General features: G+C 36.9%; 1 protein-coding gene across 1 annotated transcript; it reads left to right on the forward strand.

Annotated features, from left to right (window-relative positions):
• The first annotated feature begins 296 nt into the window (after nt 1–296).
• On the forward strand, nt 297–20076 carry LOC121737379. Its single transcript, XM_042129051.1, has 3 exons — nt 297–781; nt 12944–12979; nt 19955–20076. Exons 1-3 carry the CDS (start codon nt 391–393, stop codon nt 20074–20076), a joined length of 549 nt encoding a protein of 182 aa, XP_041984985.1. The 5' UTR covers nt 297–390.
• The last annotated feature ends 804 nt before the right edge of the window (nt 20077–20880 follow it).

The raw sequence follows: 20880 nt of genomic DNA on the forward strand, positions 1-20880 counted from the left end.
TATTATGAGTTATGACGTACCGCACGATTGCATTCGACGTGTTCACTGAGGAAGCACAATACTTACATCTGCTGCTGTAAACTTAGGGTCAGGTGACACTGAGACGAGAGGAGGCGCGACTCGGTGACACGAGTATAATTTTATTATTTCTTGTGTCGCGGTGTTTTTTAGTTCCTTTTAAACAACTGGACTGAAAAAACTTCATATAATCATGCTATATTTTGACTATTTCAATTTTCAACGTTTCAGTTTAAATTTCCCTTACAGCAAGTGTTGTTTTGATCGCGGTAGCGAACGGTCGCGCACCGCTCAGCAGCACACGTAGCAAATATTAATAAAATTAATTAATATTTCGCGAGTCGCGCGGCTCACAGCCGCTGCACCGACACCATGGCGCTCGTATCCAACGAGCTGCTGGCGTTCGTACAACACGTCGTCAACACCATGGACGAAGATGGCGTCGTGCAGCTGTACAGGTCCACCTACACCAACGAGGAGATATGCAAGGGCAGGCTCGTGCTGTACGAAGCGCTCGGCAAGACAGCGCAGATGACGTCCCGGAGGAGAGACGGAAGCGAACGAAGCTTGCAGGACATCATCTCCCTGCTCAAGCAGACTAATCCTGCTGAATTGCCGGTGTTTGTGGCTAAGCAGCTCCACAAACTGCCGGCAGTATCGACGGACCACGTCAACGTCTCCAGCCTGCTCCAGAAGTTCAACATCATGAGGGCAGAGCTGGACGAGATGCGAGTTAGATTGGATGCCTCGGAATCCACCATCAGTGAGTTACGTAGTGAATTATTACAATTAAAAAATAATAATTCATTATGTAGGTCCCCCGAGCATCCGATCGACTCGATAAATATGCGTCGCGGAGCTCAGCGTGACTCGCCGTTTTGCACGTCAGCGAAATCGAGTGGGTCAGCAACAGCCGCAGCCGTCAGCTCGCCATCCGTGTCACCGCGTGACGTCGACACGAAATTGAGGTCATCGACTCAAGCAAAAAATTATGCAAGCGTCGCTGCTTGCCCCGCACCGCCCCCGCGGGCAAAGGCGAGGGGTGCAAAGGAGGGCCGCAAGGCTGAAAATCTTCGACTCGATAGGGACGAGAGCAGGAGGTGCGACGAGGAAGGCTTCGTTCTGGTGGAGAGGAGGAAGAAGAGGAAGCCCACCGTCCGCAACCACCGCGGCACCGCACCTTATGTGCCCGAGCTGCGCCTGCGGAGCGAGGTGCCCGCGACGCCGCTATACGTGTCGCGCCTGCACTGGTCCATGACGGTCGAAGACGTCGTAAACTACATCCGCGAGAAGACCACCTACACCTTGAGGGTGGAGCGTCTGCACTCTCGTCACAAAGTGAATTTCAGTTCCTTTGTGGTGAGAGTGCCGACTCAAGTTTTATCCATCTTCGAGGTGGAGGAGTTCTGGCCCGCCGGTGTAGTTTACCGGAGGTTCCGGGGGAGGCTCCCGAACGAAGCGCGCATCACGTCGTCGAAAGAGACTTTACGTGATAAAGTGTAGTGTGATTGTGTGTGTGAATGTGTAAATAATATAATATATTAGGGTAAAATTGTTCGGCGTGCATCCGTTGCGCGTTGTCTGATTGCCATAACACAAGTTTTTACTTAGCATGGGATTAGACGACGTGATGTACGCTACCTAGCTTTATACTATTGTATATTATTGTATGCTTAATAAAGAATTTGAATTTGAATTGTCTAAGCGTCGCAGTTACAGAAAATACTGAGCCTTAATTTTGAGTGAAGATTGTGATATTAAACTACAACGTACTTTAACAAAATAATTATCAACCACCACTTACACCGATACTACGTCATAATATATTTTCTGTTAAAATTTTCATTAAAATGTAGTTGAAACATCTATTAAAAGTCTCTGTGTGCGGCCATATAAAACCGCTCCTATAAAACTGAACTGAACGTAAATTGTCCACCTCTGCTGGCAATATTTATGTAAGTTTGGTTGAGTCGCTGCTCTGGTGGCTGTTAATTAGTAAATGCTGTTATAAGACAAAAGCTGAAAATACTTAATGAACTTTTACTTAAAAAGTTTAAAAGTTAGGGAGCATTAAAATTTCATAAGACGCCAGAGTTCGGATCCATTGACAAACAACTCCTAAACTTTAACTTGCATTCAATCTACACTATAATATAATATAATAAAGAGATAAAGTTTGTATTTTTGTTTGTAGGAGGTAATATCTGAAAGTACTGGTCCGATTAAAAAAATTTAACACCGATAGAAAGCTGGCGTGTTCCTGAGTGACAAACCAGCTGTCTAAAAAAAATTATACAGTATGTTTTTTTCCTGAAATTATGTCGTTCTCAGAATTTTATTCCACGTGGGTAAAGCCGCGGGCAAAAGCTAGTATTAAATATGAGCAAATATAATAGGAATAATCTTTATTAATGAAGGACAAACTTTGTACGTAGGAGAATATTTTAGTAAGATAAAATTTTGTGCCGAGATTTTCATGAAAAGATTATAAAAAAGGAAAGTTACATTATACCCATCCTAATTAATTTAGATAAATTATAACAGCGTTTTTAATAAACTTCGGAATGTTTGAAAAACAAATACTTTTCATTCCCGCGTCGCGTAAACACATTTTAACAGAGTATCCTAAAATACAGCCCTGAGTACCGGGAAACATTCCACAAGTTACGTTCTTTGAGGTTCGTACTTTGAGTTTTTGTGTGTAGACCTGTTCTGAGGTGTAGACTGTAGACTGTTTTATTTTAAGAGTTCTGTTGTAACTACTTTGGTTTGTAGTAGTATAATTGCTATTTATATAATTAAAGTGAAGGTAAGGTTATACACATTATTTTTTTTTGTTAACCATTTCAAAACGAGGTTCTTTAAAGTGATTTATCTCTCCATTATTAAGATCCTATAAATTAACATGAAAGTAAAATTATTCGATGCTAATATAATTATGTTTTTAGGAATAATCGACTACCATTTTTTGGATTTAATACAATAACAAAAAGATCAGTTTAACGTTAATCATATAATGCACTTTACAATATTAAAAATTGTCGTAATATTTGCAAATTTAGAATAATAACCCTACTACAAGATGTGTGGCCAACTGGCCACGCTCGTGGTCCACACGAAGACGATCACAAGCGAGTAGCACAGACCCGGACTTCGGACTCCGGTTCCCGTGAGTGGAGGGTTTTATTAATTAACCTCACGGAACTGAACGACCACATTCATATTGATTAAGGAGCCGCTCGAGGAGCCGCGAGGGGGGAGGGGGGGTCGCTAATGGCTGAGGGGGGAGGAGGGGGGAGTGGAGGGCGGAGGGGTATATAAAGCTCGTTACGGAGATAGAGCCGGTAAATACCTTTTAAAAGCCCGACTCCGGTGGGCCCCGACCGCGAGCTATCTCTGATTTATTCGCTTTTTATTTCCTCTTAAAGTTCCCGAGTTAATTTTATGGATTGGCCGGTAATAGGTTGCTTCGGTTTCTACTTTGTGAGGATTTATTTGTAGCTAGAGAAAATACACTTTTACAATACTGTTAAAGTCATATTTAATATGAAATCGTTGTATTGTGGACTGTATGATTTTTGTTGATATTATTTATATATCTATATTTGAGCTTTGATGACTTTAAATTAAATCACTTTTAACTCTTCACTTCGATTTATTATATTTATTAAACTTTGTGCACTGTACCAAGGCAAAGGGCGGACTACTCAATATTTATACTCGTTACACCCGTAATCTGACCTATCGGAGCCATTTATATCCGTCCGATAAGAATGGTGTTCTCTGACCAAGTTCCGTCAGAGTTTCTGGAGTCGTAGTTGCCGTATGAGTCCTATGCCCAATTACTATTCTATCACAACGCCACGTCGCAACGTCGACCGGCCTATTTATACGTCTAAGCTTCACTCCCGCCATGCGCTAGCGCAGAGGGAGAAGACCCCGCCCACTTATCCCGGTGCGGGGATATACGCAGAAGCCCCCGCCTTATTTCTATCGCGCGGAGATACCATTTCAGCGTACACCTATCTCTTTCCTACTCATTGCTATGGCACTGTGCACTACACAATAAAAATTGCACACACAATAATTATTCAATACATAATATGCAATACAACAATTTCAATACCATGATATTATGTTCTTAATCTACGTAACATAATATCATGACTCACAGATCAGAGTCTTAGATTAATATACATTATACAAATTAAATCTAATTCAGATGTGTACTAATTAATCATCTACTACTACACATTATTCGTATTTCTTGCCCTCTGATTCCAAACGTATGAGTTACATAATACGTGGCAAGAAATACTCATAGCTATACTATCGCGGAAATTAATACACAAGAATACATAACGTTTTATTATACTCAAAACTTATAGATAGATACTACAACACATTTAACCACATTCGTATCTAACCCCAAAGGTGTCCCATATTACATACGATAGCCTAGTCTTTATTTATTTGTACTCTACACATATTCCAATACACATAATCAAATAAATAAATCTACCGTAGACAATAAACTAAGCATCTGCTAGCTTTCTAAAATTCTATTCTCACGCTAGTTTCTCAAATATTGCCGAACGTCTGTTCCTAAATATCCTTTATTTATTGTTCTGACAAAGACAATGCTATATTACTTTTTAAGAGAACCAGCTTTACTCGTTACTAATTTTTAAGGAACACAATAATAACGTATTTTAACTAACGAACCTAATACAGTCAAAGGGACCGAACATGTGGCGATTTCACTTTAACAATATCTTAGAAATACACTACTTAACTTTCTAAAATATGTTCGCCGCCCTTTTCATCGTTGTGTCCACAACACGTTGGAAGAGTCATTTCATACTAATTGTGTCTTATTGTCATATGGCTACCATTTTATATATAGCCTATGTCATGCAAGTCCCTCACGATCCATATAGGTCAGTAACAGAATAGAGAGAGCATTGTTACCCAAAAGCTGACCATTAAAGTAAAGTTAACTATTTAATAATATATCATTAAATAATCTTAAATCACATGTTCGAGAGTCCCGCGGCGGATATGAGCGGCGAAGTTTAGCGCTAAACATGTCACACCCACGACACTCATTGACTCCCTGAGGCATTTATAGATTAATATTAATACGCGAGCGAAAAACTTTGTATCCCTTTTGGCGAAAAATGCGGAAACGTAGGTGATTGAAATTTTGCACAGTTATAGTTTTTATGGTGAAGGAGTGCATCGAGCTAATATTATTTTGAAATTATGCTTTTATCATAATTTTTTTAACAAATAAAACATTATACACACACAAGAGATTTTGACCACAGACGTAAAAAAATACGGACGTAGCATTACACTATAAACTGGTGAAGCATGCAAGGTACGACAATTTCGTTTATTGTACACGTGACCGACACTCACACACGCAACTAGGTACTACAACCCGCTGTCATTGTACATTGAGTGATGGCACCAATGACACGCACACATCTTACACGGGCGGCCATAACCTATGCTTCACTCGTGATTAGACTAGGTTACGTCCGTATTTTTTTTACGTCCGTCATTTTGACATGGTTTTGACTGACAAGCCTATACACACGAATTGTACTCTTTATTTTATGGTTGAAGTCTTTTGTCAAATTGAAATGACATATTTAGTTTTTTCTTATTAAATCTTAAATACATATAGTACTGTATTATAATATCATATTATTACATTTGACATTAGACGATGTTACATATGTGTTATTGTTTATAATAATATTATCTACGACTGACAGGGAGAAAGCTTATAATAAACTAGCGGCCCGGCCCGGCTTCGCACGGGTGGACATTGGTTTTTAAATTATTTTTTTTTAAATAAAGGCAGTCAATCTTTAAGTTAAGCAGAACATAAAAATAGTTTACATTATTTAGCCTGCAACTACTATATTATAATTATTATGTACATATAACACATTTTTATTGTATTTTTTTTTTATATTTTTATATTTTAAGTGTTATGTTTGATTATTTTATCCTTACCTGCAGAAGATACTATTATTTATAATATTTTGCAATTTCTTCATGTTTTTTTTTTGTTTAAAATATTTTATGTTTTTTTTTTGTAGTTTTATGCTTTATTATTTTATGCTTACCTACATCTACTATTATATACATTTTGAAATTTTCTATTTGTTTTTGTATAAAGTATTTTTGTTGTACTTTTGCGCTTTATGTTTTTTTACACCATACTTCTTTTTGCGTAAAAGATTCCATTAAAATTGGGTTAAAGCTTCCCTGTAAACGATATTTGATGTTGTTTTATTTTGTGGCAGCAAAATAAATTGATTATCAGCAGCTCCAACTCGGGATAGGCCAACGTATAGTTGACCATGAGTAAAACATTCTTTTCGTAGGTCGATGCCTACTAATTTGAAAGTTTGACCTTGGGACTTGTTAATAGTCAATGCGAAAGATATTTTTACCGGAAATTGAAGCCGTTTAAATGGGATTGGCAGATCAGTTGGAATCATCGGTATCCTCGGTATATGAGCTAGTTGACCAGCTGCTGGGCCGGTGATAATGGTAGCTACAATTAAATTGTCCTTTAATTCTTTAATAAGCAGCCTTGTCCCATTGCACATATTTGGTGGGCATAAATTTCTCAAAAGCATGATTGGAATTCCGATTTTTAACGTCAGTTCGTGTGGTGGAAGTCCAGAAGGATTCAGCGAATTTCAAAACTCCTCTGGTAAGTACTAATACCTGCTGATAAGTAGTTTGGCATGGTTTGTACCAGCGCAACGTTACTATTGCATATTTTTAGATTAAAAATAATAATTGTAAGATAATAATAATTGTAGTAGTCAGACATACGATATCGCGGACTTTTACGTTGATATTAATGTCCTCTATAAGACTATAGTACATCACTTTGCGATAAGTAAGTATAGTCTATAATTTATAAAGCATAAGCAAGAAGGAATATTTTGGTAGATTTTTATTAACACTTAATACGGTTCCCTTTTTTCTGTCATTAAATATAGCCTATATTCAGCAGAAATAGTGTGGATTAAAAAATATGCATTAATACTTCCATCGTGCATCGGCATCGTGGGTATCGCAGACACAATAGATCTTCAATTGTTATGCTGGCAGCCGGCTGCCGCTATTGGAGATTTATAGTTAAAGAAATTAATTAATTATAATAGCAATCAAAAATAATAGTCATTCAAAACTTATTTTAAAAAGTTCTAAAAATATTACTTTCGTAGTCATAACTTTTAAAGCTTTTTTGAAATTAGGATTATAATAATGAAGCACGATAGTCTATATCAAATCAATAAAGCAGCACCCGGCTGTCGCATAACTATTGAAAATCTATTGTGTCTGCGATTCCCACGATCGAGGTAATATTTACGTGGACTCTCCGGGCGAGTCTATGGAACTGATAATTAAATCTCTCCCCTACCGCACGCACACCCGCGCATCGCGCCTTGACGCCCAATTCGCAACGTGCAGCAGAAATCGTAATATTTTAATTTCGCCATAACATTAAAACCAAACGTCCAATTTTAATCATTCAAAGACCAAATATTATCTACATTAACTGTACTTAGTGATGAAATAATTTATTTTGATAAGGGTCAATAGCATGATTTAAATAAACGCATTTAAATATAGTCCAAAAAAAAATCTAGATTTTTTAATAAAAAAATGGTTATTGTACCTCACTCAACATAGATAGGTATAGTGTGTCGCGGACTTTTTTGTAGATATTTAAAAGATCTATAATTACTTAGAACATTTTATGCCTCTATCTTTTATAGTTTAGGCAGCGTACGCAAAATAAGTAACTTTTCTGGTTGATTTTTTAAACCTTGCGTCCGAAAATCCCAAATATCTTACGGAACCTTATATTTTTCCAAGATAAAAATTAGCCTATGTTCAGCAGAAATAATGCAGGATTCCAATGGTAAAAGAATTTTTCAAATCGGTCCAGTAGTTTCGGAGCCTATTCGACTCATACAAACAAACAAACAAACAAACAAAAAATCAAATCTTTCCTCTTTATAATAGTAGTGTAGAAAACTGAATCTTATTTTCCAGCTCTTGTCATATTATAGTTTACGTTATATTAAGGCTCGTAATAATAAAACAGTCTCGTACACCTACTCAATAGTCAATACTAGTCTAAATCGTTACACACATAGCGTTTTAGATACTTTTTAATTAGATTGTGAGTAAGCAAGAGCGGTTTAATAATTTGGGTAAAAACTTTATATTAATATTAAGTACATAACCGCGACTATTTTACGATTAAAAATGTTATTAAAGCTAAAACATTAGGAACCAAATACTCCTGAGAATTAGCTTAAAGGGATTTGCAGAAATTTTAATCTGGTAACGGCGCTTTGACGACTGTTTTTAAAACATAATTAATTTATGAAACATTCGGAGGTCCCGGGCCGACGGGCTCCGGTTCGGAGAATTCAACAACTAAATATTAAAGGTGGAGCTTTGCTGAGATTGGTTTTCAGGGAAAATACCGACTGACGCGTGGCTCGGGCTTACAGTTGCAATTTTAAATAGTTTTACGAGAAATTCAATCCAAAAGTCAAATATTTACACTTGGTTGATTTACTTTTCAAAATATTTTTATTCAAGTTAGTAGTTAGTTTTTTAGTCGCTAGTGCCCGGCTAGAAGAACCGGCCTAAGAAACTCGCTCGGGGCCATTATTTACCAAAATCATGAAAGTATTCTCATGTAACTATGTTACGACTTATTTCTGCATGGGGCTCCGTGGCTATAAACCTGCACTGGCTTTGAAGGTGAGAAGAAATTTTTACATTATTAGCACGTCGTATAAAAACGGTTCATGTAGAAGATGATATGCCCGGCTCGGCGTGGGTAATGCATATTAACGAGGAAATGCAAGAATATCTAGAGACATAGGCTACATATTCATAGACTAAATAATATTAATATACTTACTCTTTATTGATCTAGATATTGATAGTATTTTTTTTCGAGTAGAAAAACATGTAAAGTGAAGATTTCGCGATAATCTATATTATATTCATACGCGACCGAAAAACTTTGAATCCCTTTTGACGAAAAACGCGGAAACGTAGGTGATTGAAATTTTGCACAGTTATAGTTTATATGGTGAAGGAGTGCATCGAGCTAATATTATTTTGAATTTATGATTTTATCATACGCTTTTTTAACAAATAAAAAATTACATACACTACGACACACACACTAGGAGATTATGCACTACGGCACACACACTAGGAGATTATGATTGACAAGATATCTACATTAGCGGTCCCCCGACACACCGTGACAACAATTATGGACTAAAATATTACTTTACACAAGTTAGGAATTATTTGAACTTAAAGATAGTACTTAAATATTATTTCATTACTTTAAGTTGTTTTGGCGGTTTTTTTTTTAATTTCTTAATGACAATAGATTAATTATTAATAGAAAAGCGTTGGAAACTTATAATTTAATTTTTGATTTGAGGTCGAACTTCAACCATTGGGCGATCTCTAGTTTATTCAAATCGGGCAAGCTAAGTGCTACAGTTCTTGTAGTGAAAACTGTTTTAGCGGCATTGTGTACTTTTCTTTCCAAGAGTTAAAAAAAAGTTAAGCTCGTGTTAGGACGTGGCCTGATCAAAAATTCTTTACACCGCGGGAGACCAGATTGCCGATAACGGCGTAGGAGGGAAAGTTTTGACCCTTCTCTCTCTACCGCAAGGCGAAAATGTCGTTCGTCCGCTTCAGTCTGCCGCTTCCTTTACACTTCCTTCAGCACCACCGGTAATCTTCATGCTGCGTGGGCAATACATAATACACAAATATGAAACCGTTGAAATTATTGACATACTATTAAAATAGCCCCTCACCAGGCGTCAGCGGCCGAACTCAGCCAAAGTGGCGAGCGGTGAGCTCACCTCACACAACTGTCAGCTTATTAATTACAAAGTCAATCATAGCGGAATGTAATTACCTCCCCTCTCCTCCTCCCCACCCCCTCCCCCACTTCCCCCTACCCCGTCTCCCCCATAACCACTCAGCAGAGCCTGTACTTTGGAAGTAATTACTTTCTCTGTTTATGATAGATCCTGAAATTCAAGGATAATTTAATGCCTAAGCTAGTTATTTATTTGCCAGTTTACCACAAAACTGGTTTAGTGGTTTGTCCGCGTATATATACGCGGACAAACCACTGAACCAGTAATTAATACACGTATATTAAGATGCGAGATGTATAACTGTAAAATTTTCTAGTTTGATTGATGTGTGTCGGTATAAAAATATATTTTCTAGTTTTTACGTGTAAAGTGAATATAAGTATATTATAGTATACCATCTTTGGACTACAAGCCGTCCCAATCGAATGCACGCAAAACATACACGTGCTGCGAGATTACACATATTGAAGTACTTACCTCTGTAGCAGAACTTATGAAGCGTCTAAAACTTTTGTATGTTTTGACCGACATGCGACAGAACATGTATTCGTGTAAAATATTAATATTACGACAAAGCAGCTCACACAGTTATCTTGCGCTAAGCCGCGCCGCGCCGCGCATACTTATCAGCGGACCGCGCTCCATGTTCATTAAACTTCTGTCCACACTCTATTCCGACACTCTGAACCCTATTACTGTAGCAGTAAGGACGATGTTTCGGGGAGCTGGGCCCGCGCTTGTTCGGAGATTTAAACTTTGTCGGGGTTTCCATTTCACGGCGCATCATACTTTGTTACACTTGGAGTTTGTACCGCCGCCGCCCGCCCCGGCTCGCGCTACATCCAAAAAGCGGGGAATTTTTAATCCTTGCCGACTAAAACTACAAGGGATCATAGTTACATAAAAGTTTGCGCTAAAGTAGAAGTAGTATAGTTATATTAAATACTTCTTCCTACGATACGAGTTTGACATAACCATATATACATTATTGTACTCAGAAAAAGTGCCTGGCTCGTCGGTCGTCAAGACTACTTGATTAGTATTAACTATTAAGTATGTTTGCTACTCGTATAGTTTGCGGTCCGATTTCATTTCGACTAACAGTTATACAGCTAATCAGATGGGAAATAACCTTTACTAATTATCTCTGACCACCTTAGTCCTCAACTCTTTCGACAACAAAAGATAAGAGATACAACCGGCAGATTAGAGAGAAAGTTACAAGAGGACATTAATCATGGCGGCCGCTGTATTAATGCTGTAATTATCCTGGCAGCCCCGCCCGGACGCGGATATAATCACAATGTTTTAAAACACAACAGAGATAGAACAGAACTGATAATATTAGTGATTAATGATTATACTAACTTTGTCCTTTCGGCTTGGGCCGCACGTACCTATCATCTTCATGAAAAAAAAAAGGAAATATAACCTATAATAATAAATAATATACCGTCCCTAAATTCTACCTAATTTTAAATTATTACTTTTTTGTGTATATCTAGAGGTATAACATAAAAGTAATATGAGGTATGCGAAATTTTAAATTGAGTAAAAAGGCAACCCCTTAAAACAATTTAAGGGGTTGCCATAGACTTTAGAGTTTGAGCTTACAACTGAAATTTTTAATTAAGTTTTTTTTTAATGTATTTCATAGCCACACGATATGATATTGTTGAATTAAAGAGAACATTAAAGACGGTCATAATCTTTTATAAAATTTCTAGTACATCAAGTTAGAAAATATTCGCAATTTATAAAGAACCGTATATTATATTTCATAAATCGAAAACTTTCTTTGAAAATTGTCTTTGAATGAGAACGAAGCAACGATTATCTATATTTGAGACCATATTTAAGTATTTTTAAGTTGCTTAAGCGACTACTAAAATGAAAGTCATATACAAAGTAAAAAGTTTGTACGTTTACTTTTGCTATAAAGGCTTCGAGCGACAAGGTGACTCACGGGGGCTCCTTGAGGTACACCGCCTCATGGCTCATACAAAGCTAATGAACTTCGCAGAAGAAAAATATACCTTCTTATATGTATAACTTGTATCGAAATGTTTGAGCCTTATTGCTGTTTAAAATTAACTTTCGTAAAGTTTCAATTTAGCTGTCTGTGGTTAAACTTATGTGTTTAAAATTATCATGAACGTGAAAGACGCTCAATAATTAAATAGTTTAGATAGTAATATCGAACTTTGCTAGAATTTAATCGTTTATTAACCTATCAATCCCGTATACGTCTTTCGTTTCTTCCATTGTGTATCAGAATACTGAAGGTGGGCAACGGAGACATTTCCGTGCTCGAATTATTATAAGGAACTCTACAATTTCTTCATCCTCGACTGTAATTCGACAAACTAGTAACAAGTTCGACATCTGTCACCGACTGTCGTCAGCCACCGAAGCGGCAAATGAAGTGGTTGGAGTCCGGCGTCTCGCCGGCAATTACTCGCAAATGAGTTTGCACTTGTTGGTCACTTGTGACGGACGCTTTAACCCTAAGGTTTTTTTTTTTATTATAAAATTGGGCCCGTCTATGGACTGTTCGTCCATATCCTTTTTTTGTTATTTTATTATTTACATTTTTCGCACCAAGGATAATTGAATTAATATTATAAATTTTAATTAATTGTAGTCCATCACGCCATGGACATTTTTTTATATATACTTAATAGGATAGACTATAATTTATTCATATAATAAATAAATATTTATTGTTTTATAAATTACTAATAATATTTAATGTTTTGAACGGTGTGGTCCCAGTCAGTGTGGCGGCCAGTAGATCCGACATTTTCCGATTTCCTTAGATTTTATGCTGCTCCACCCTTTGCCTTTAGATGTTGTAACATTGGCTTGGTGGAGAGGGGTCACTACCCTAAGGTTAGGTTGACACGGTATTGTCCTGCACGTTTCCTGCACGTTTTTCTCTTTTGCAGTATACATCTTAACGAATAAACAGTGGCGCATACAATGTATTATAGAATCATTCGGACGTCAATTGTACTGCACAATTTGCTGTGCCATTAATGTCTTCATTTGCTGTGTTATATTATATTGTATGCGCCACTATGACGTAATACTGCAAAAACGTGCAGGATTGTGCCGTGTGAACGTAACCTAACGTGTATTTGAGCTACAACTTATAACAGCTCCACATGTTGCGCGCAACTTTTAAGGAGTGTTTTTGGCACGGTAGCAAGTCGATTTGATATTTGAATAAAGACAAACGAAAATAGAATAATCAGACACACTATTAATATAAGCATAAAGCATTAATATTAGCATAAATGTAGAAGAACAAAAAAGATTAAGGAATATTTTTTAATTCAAATAACTGTGCCTTGAAATAACTTTAATCTATCGTTCATTGTTTTTATAAAACAAAAGCGTGATATTTTAGCGCACGATTAGCGCTAAGCAATTTCCAGCAGAAAATGTTATTCACAATGGGTTTATGGAAGTGACGGCGCGGCGCGGGACTGTACAGTTACACACCATAAAGTTAATATACCTAGCGAAATAGAGAAACAAAGGCCTGAGCAAGCGAGATGTCACTATCAGTAACACTGCGTGGCAAAAAGAGACGTGTGATACATGACAGCCGCACTCTTTTTTTGACGTCCAGTCGGCACGCGTGCCGCACGTTCACAATTTAATTTCATAGAATTCATGTTCAATCATGCTTGTGTAATTGTATACGTAGTCCGTACACATATTTTTCACACAGATGAAAACCAATTTCGGTTTCGTTTGACAGCTCGAGATTGTTGCTCTATTCCGCTAGGTATATTAATTTTATGGTACACACTCAACGGCGACTTTAATGAACCTTCATTAATTATACTTTACGACAAATTTCGAAGTAATCAAAAGATGACACAGAGACCACCCGCGGTCCGTGGACGGGGGCCGGCGGGACGGAGGCCGGCGGGCCGGGGGCCGGCTCAGTGGATCAGTGGTCCAAATTACTTTGGTAACAAAATCGAAATCAACGGAGAAATTGAGCGAAACTTGTTCGCGAAACGCGTAAAACGTTTTGGTTCCAGTTCAGGGCTACAGGCCCTGTAGACAAGTGGCAAATCGCTAACGCTAACGCTTACGCTAGCGCTACAAAATGTATGCGATTTGACATAAGTCATCGCTTCGCTAGCGAATACGTTAGCGTTAGCGTTTTGCCACTTGTCTACGGGGGCTGGTACACTAATTCAAGATTTTCAAGAAAATGACGGGTACCATATTTGAATATTGCATCTGTGGAAATATGGATGGTGGCTACAAAGGAAGATCTTCTGACCGAGCGAGGTGGTACGCTCGGTCAGGCCGGAGCCCACGTGATATATTTCAGCCGTCGATAGCGCGATGCAGGAATGTTAGGCGAATTGTGGGTACCGCCACACATCGTTATTTACTCTTACGAACCAACAGAGACAAAACATTTAATATGAACTGTCCATCAGATTGGTCGAACTACACAATCGTTGGCAGTCATCAGCCTATTAATTATTATTGGCAACGTAGAACGAACGAAGTCAAAAAGTATTTTCAACAAAATACATTTGTAGTATAAGCTCTTAAAGTGCAAATATTAGTTCGTAAACTGGTGTTTGGTACTTAAACTATATGCTAGCGAGAGGCCGAGGCGCTACCTTGTGGTCGATGTAATTTATTAGGCGTTTTAGTGAGTTAGCGCCCGGCGCTACCCGCGGCGTACTATCTACCATCTACTATCTAACTAGTACAACACATTGTCGTGTGGTCAACGGAACTGACGCCTATTGCAAGGCAAAAAGATTTTGTTGTGTGTATGTTTCACACACAGATTAGATGACAAATCTAAATAATGTAATAAGTACGTAACAATAACTCTTATACATTAGAGTTTAGACCACTCAAAATAAAGCTCCAGTTTATATCATAAAAACGTACCTAGTGCAACAAAATTTGTAATATGACCAATCGGTCATATAACAAACGAGCTTTTGCGTTAAGAAGTATTATTATATACAAACTTTCATCCCCTATTTGAACCCCAAGGGGGTTGGAATATCTCAAAATCCTTTTTTAGCGGATGCCTACGTTATAACACTACCTGCATGCCAAATTTCAGCCCGATCCGTCCAGTGGTTTGGGCTGTGCGTTGATAGATCACTATGTCAATCAGTCAGTCACCTTTGAGTTTTATACTCGTATATACAGAGACAGAGATTTATTGCACAGACAAAATTTGTAATTCAGAATCCAGATTCAGACAGCTTAACTGAAATTACGAAAGTTCCACCATATAACACTTAGATTTGCATTCGGTTTAACTATTTATGGCTCTATGTTATTTTGCTCTTGTATTAATTATTATTTGTATTTCATTGTTTACAAATTACGTACAAGCTCATCAAATTGAAAGCTCACTATGTTCATCTACTCATTATATTAATGTAATAGCTGTGTGCTGTCATATAAATGTTAATGTGATGATGAATGTGTGTTTGATATGACGCGGTGATATAGCCGCTTCATTATGATAATACAGTGACGTCAGCAGCCGGCAGTCGGCAGTCGGCTGAGTGCGCGCTAATGAACACTTAATGACAGTATAAGGGTGCGTCTAATGTACTACATTAGTGGGGCTCCACTGAGCTGGGGCCTTGCGTTGTTGGGATGGAATAACGCCAAGTGCGTTGCGGCGATGCGCGACAACACAAGCAAACAGCACAACTCATCTTTCTCGTTGTTTGTTCGTGTTGTCGTCATTGAGTCTCCCACTTCATCTCCCATCCATCATTCCGTCAAAATTCTTTGTCTACATACGCTTTACCGTGGCTTTTCTTTCAGCCTTTTTTTATGTAATAAGAGGGCAAACGAGCAAGTTACCTGGTGAAAAGCAACTTCCGTCGCCTATGGACACTCACAGCATCAGAAGAGCAGCTGCAGATGCGTTGCCGTCCTTTTAATAGGGAATTGGGTAACAGGGGAGGGCAGGTATGGGAATAGGGGAGGGTAGGGAAGGAAATAGGTGAGGGTAGGAAACGGAAATGGGTAGACTCAAACTTTTTTATTCAGAATAAATTTTTGCAAATATTCTCTGAACGTCTACATGATGCCTACCACCGGTTCGGGAACTAACCCGGCGAGAAGAACCGGCGTAAGAAACTCGCACGGGGCCCAGTTTTTTACCAAAAAAGTGAGAAAAAATTAATCTTTTAAAATAAGGTTTACAATGTTGTAACTTAAAATTATATATACAATGTCAACATACATACATAATTGTAAGTCATAAAATAATGTAGAAATAGCCTTGCAAGCAGCCATCCTACTCCCAAGATGTGCCATCGTTTATGAAATCATTGACCTTATTGGCTTTGGCACACAAACGCTCTTTGACTACTTTTTTAAATTTATTAATGGAAAGACTTTGAACGTTTTCTGGGATTTTACTGTAAAGGCGTATATATTGACCTTTAAAAGATTTACTAACTTTACTAAGTCTAATCACCGGTATTTCTAGTTTATACTTATTTCTAGTGTTTCTTCCGTGACTGTCACTTTTGGTTGTAAATTTACTAAGATTCTTTCTAACATATAATACATTATCCAAAATGTATTGAGAAGCAACAGTTAGGAAACCAATTTCTTTATACTTTTCTCTCAGAGATTCAAAAGCTGACATTTTGTAAATTGGACGTATAGCTCGCTTCTGCAGCACAAAAATCGTATTAATGTCGGCAGCGTTTCCCCATAAGAGGATGCCATACGACATTCTACTATGAAAATAACTTAAATATACTAGTCTTGCTGTGTCTTCGTCAGAATGTGTTCCCGTATTTTTCTGACTGCGTATGTCTATATCGGCAAGATTAGCAATATGAGGACCCCACTGTAATTTACTGTCTAGTGTAATGCCTAAGAATACAGTGGTGTCCACCAAATCCATCTTCTCATCATTTAATAGTATATTGGTTTTAACATGCCTAACGTTGGGCAAAGTAAATTTTAAACATTTAGTTTTCTTAGAATTTAGAAGTAAGTTATTAACGTTAAACCAATGTACTATTTTTGAGAGAGCACTATTTACCTCGTCGTAATTTGACTGTTGTCGCTTCACTTTAAAAATAAGTGAAATGTCATCAGCAAAAAGTACGATCTCATTATCCTTATCAAGATAAGGTAAGTCATTTATGTAGATGAGAAAAAGAAATGGACCTAAAATGGATCCCTGTGGGATGCTTAATTCTATTTTGGTCCCATTGGACCTTTTACTATTAATGTCAACCTTTTACTATTAATGTCAAATGTTGTGAATCGACCCTTAGTAAAACCGTATTGATTATAGTGTAATAAATTATTTAAGTTAAAATGTAATAGTAACTGATTTAAAATTATTTTTTCAAATATTTTACTTAGAGTCGGTAGAGTCGATATAGGCCTATAATTTGTGGGATCAGATTTAAGTCCCGCTTTAAATAAAGGAACAAACTTACTGTGCTTCATCAAGTCAGAAAAAACACCACTCTTTATGCAGTTATTAAAAATCATTGATAGATGAGGAGCTATGATGTCAATTATTGATTTGATAATTTTAGTAGACATGCCCCAGAGATCAGTAGTATCTTTAATATTTATCAATTTAAAAGTATCAATGATATCTTTGGGGACAATCTCTCTAAACCCAAAATTGACATTACATTCCTTTACATTATCTCTGAGTACTTTTTCAGCAGCTGCAGGTGAGGAGTTTAAATTTTTTGTAGTTGAGACTGGAATGTCAGCAAAAAAAATTTCGAAGACTTGCGACAACCTCATGATCATTGGTAATCTTCATGTTCAAAATCGGAGTTACGACGACGACGTTATCGAATTTTTAATTTTATTCCTAATGTGAATAGCCTTAGCGGCTTTACCAACTTTTTTAAAAATCTTTGAATAGTTTTTTACATATGTTTTGAATTCATCACTAGTATTCATGGATTTTTCATCATACAATTCATGTAATATTTGCCTGCTTATTTTAATTCCTGTAGTTGCCCATACTGTAAATTTATTATTATTTTTATGACTGTTTCTAACCGTTCTAGGAGTGAATACAGTATTAAATAGGGTTCTTATCATCTTAAACAATTTATTAAATGCTTCATCTGAACTATTTGACTCATCCAATAGTAATTGAATATGTGAACTTAAGTTGGAAGTTAAGTTATTTCTAAACTTCTCAATACGTTTTGTATTCACAGGAACAAACACACGCTTTTCCTCTAGGTAACTATCGCAATGTATATTAAATGAGGCTAGCTGCCCACAGTGATCAAAGCTAAGTTTATTTATTATTTCTTTTTTATATGGAGTGACATTTGTAAAAATATTATCAATACAAGTTGCCGTTGTTTCACAGATTCTTGTTGGCTCATAAAACAAGTAATTTAGGTTATATGATTTAAATAGAGATGTGAATCTAACCTTAGTAGAGTTCAAGTCTAATAAATTAATATTAAAGTCACCACAAACAATAACTTTTTTGTTAGATGCACATATCTTTGATAATATTTGTTCCATGCTTTGTTCAAAGGAGTCATATAACCCTGATGGAGGCCTGTATACGCTTACAATAATTAGTTGACTTAACTCTATGCAGGCTACTTCTATTATCCGTTCAGAGTATGGTAGAGGATTGGGCCTCCGGTAAACTCGGCGAAACACTGCGCAAGCGCTGTTTCACGCCGGTTTTCTGTGATCCTGTGGTATTTCTCCGGTCGAGCCGGCCCATTCGTGCCGAAGCATAGCTCTCCCACGTTACGTCAGCTGAATATTCTGCGGGACATAATCTGTATACACGACCTCTTATACTCATCATCAATAATTGTAGTCCTTGCGTACCGTATATGTAAATTGTAAACAACTTAAAATTAATAATATAAGGTTTAGAATAATATGCTCGAACCTAATGTTATTATTTCAGACGTAGTTTAACAACTTCGATAGCCAGATTTAGAACTGTGTGCCGTCTAATATGATACAGCGTTGTAGATGTTGGGCGATCCTCAGACACACAGAATAAGCACACAATCGCTCCAACCGTTTTGGAAGAGCTAAACTACTAACATCACGACACAAGAATTTTATATTCAAGATTTTGAGATCCATAGACAGAAACAAGATATAAAACTTCATCGAAATTGAGCTAAAATAGACAACGATATTAATATTATAAATGATCTCTCCAAAGCTCTTTTAACTTTGACGTTTTTGATCTCCAATTATAAATGATCAAACGAACTTACCAAGTGAAGTTCGATCATTATTATATGAGTCGCTTTATTCGAAGAAATATAATTAACCAGTAGTACCTTTGTATATCTGCTTGGCATACGCGTTTTTTTTAAAGATTTATGTAGGTAAGTTGAAAAATTACACGCTCACCCGATCACACGGCGTTCAGCGTGCCTCATTATGTTTAGAGAGAAGTAATGCAAAAATCTTTCTTTCTTTCTTTGGGTACTGCAGCAAACATAGTTTCGTGCAGACTGGGTGGGAGGGAGATTATATCTTCGAATGAAGCGACTCATATAATAATGATCGAACTTCACTTGGTAAGTTCGTTTGATCATTTATTATATTTCTTCGCTTCATTCTTCGATATATAATTAACCAGTAGATTTTCAGAGTAACGAAAGAAAGATTTTTTTTTTACGAAAAACAATATTTATTATGAATAGTAATCATTATATTCGAGAAAGAATTTAATAATAATAATAGTCAGTAGAAACGAAACGTAAGAAACCTCTATGGTTTGTGATTCAAATGATAACACACTGGGATCATGGTGATTATACATAATATTATAATATAACTGATTCAGCGAAACTTTGTTCGTCGATAAAATGATGGCTAAGGAAAATATCGAAAATATTGTAGTCGCTAGTCCTGATGTCGACTGTCGTCTTACTAATCGTGTCCAGTTTCAGTCCCCGTGTCGACGCTCGTGTCGGCGCTCATGTCGATGCTCGTGTCGATGCTCGTATCGACGCTCGTGTCAACGCTGCCCCGCTCTCGCACAGCACCTGCTTTATCCAGCGACTAACCGACTGGGAGTTGGCTGTTCTATGCGGAGCGTTAAACGTTAGCAATAATAACCCGTTCTGTACCATTATCCTATTTAATATAATCTTGAATAACCATCGCACGGCGTAATAACTTAAATATAACTTGAAACTTTTTTAATAAAAAGGAATTACATAATTTAATAACATCACCGATCCGATCACGCCCGGGAGTTGATGTCTTTGTAATATGATTTTCGATACCGATATTTAAAACTGTAATTTTTTAGTTTTATAAGGCAGAAAGTTTTAAGTCAATGAGTAATGACCCGTATTCAGTAGGTACAGAGTGCAAGAAAAAAAAAACAAATAATTTGTAAGTGGATCGCGGGTACTATACGCCTCAAGTATGTATTTATTATTCAAATATTTTTACCGGAAAGCTTATTTCGAAAGACGCTTCGGTCTTCACACATTCATCTGAGCCAATGTAACCAACCAATAATGTCAACATTGTTCATAAACAATGACAGTGCACAGGCTGTAGAAGATATTATAGCCATTGTCAAATTGTTTGGCTAAGATTCCGATGGAGCGGACGAAGATCTCTGTAATATGTCTATTAACTAATAAGATTGAACAGAGTATAAATATCTAAAATCTAATTCAAAGTGAAGTATTTTAGAATAAATTTTAAGGTTACTGCTTTAACTGGGTCCGGCTCTGAGGTCGTCGATAATGTATGCATATAATGTAATGCATATTAATATGATTGAAAGTCGAGAATATTGTGTTCTCGGTCCACCAGGCTAAATGTTTTAACAATTATTCAAGAATAAGTGTGA

Source organism: Aricia agestis, chromosome 20 (assembly GCF_905147365.1).
Source record: "Aricia agestis chromosome 20, ilAriAges1.1, whole genome shotgun sequence".
NCBI classification, from domain to species: domain Eukaryota; kingdom Metazoa; phylum Arthropoda; class Insecta; order Lepidoptera; family Lycaenidae; genus Aricia; species Aricia agestis.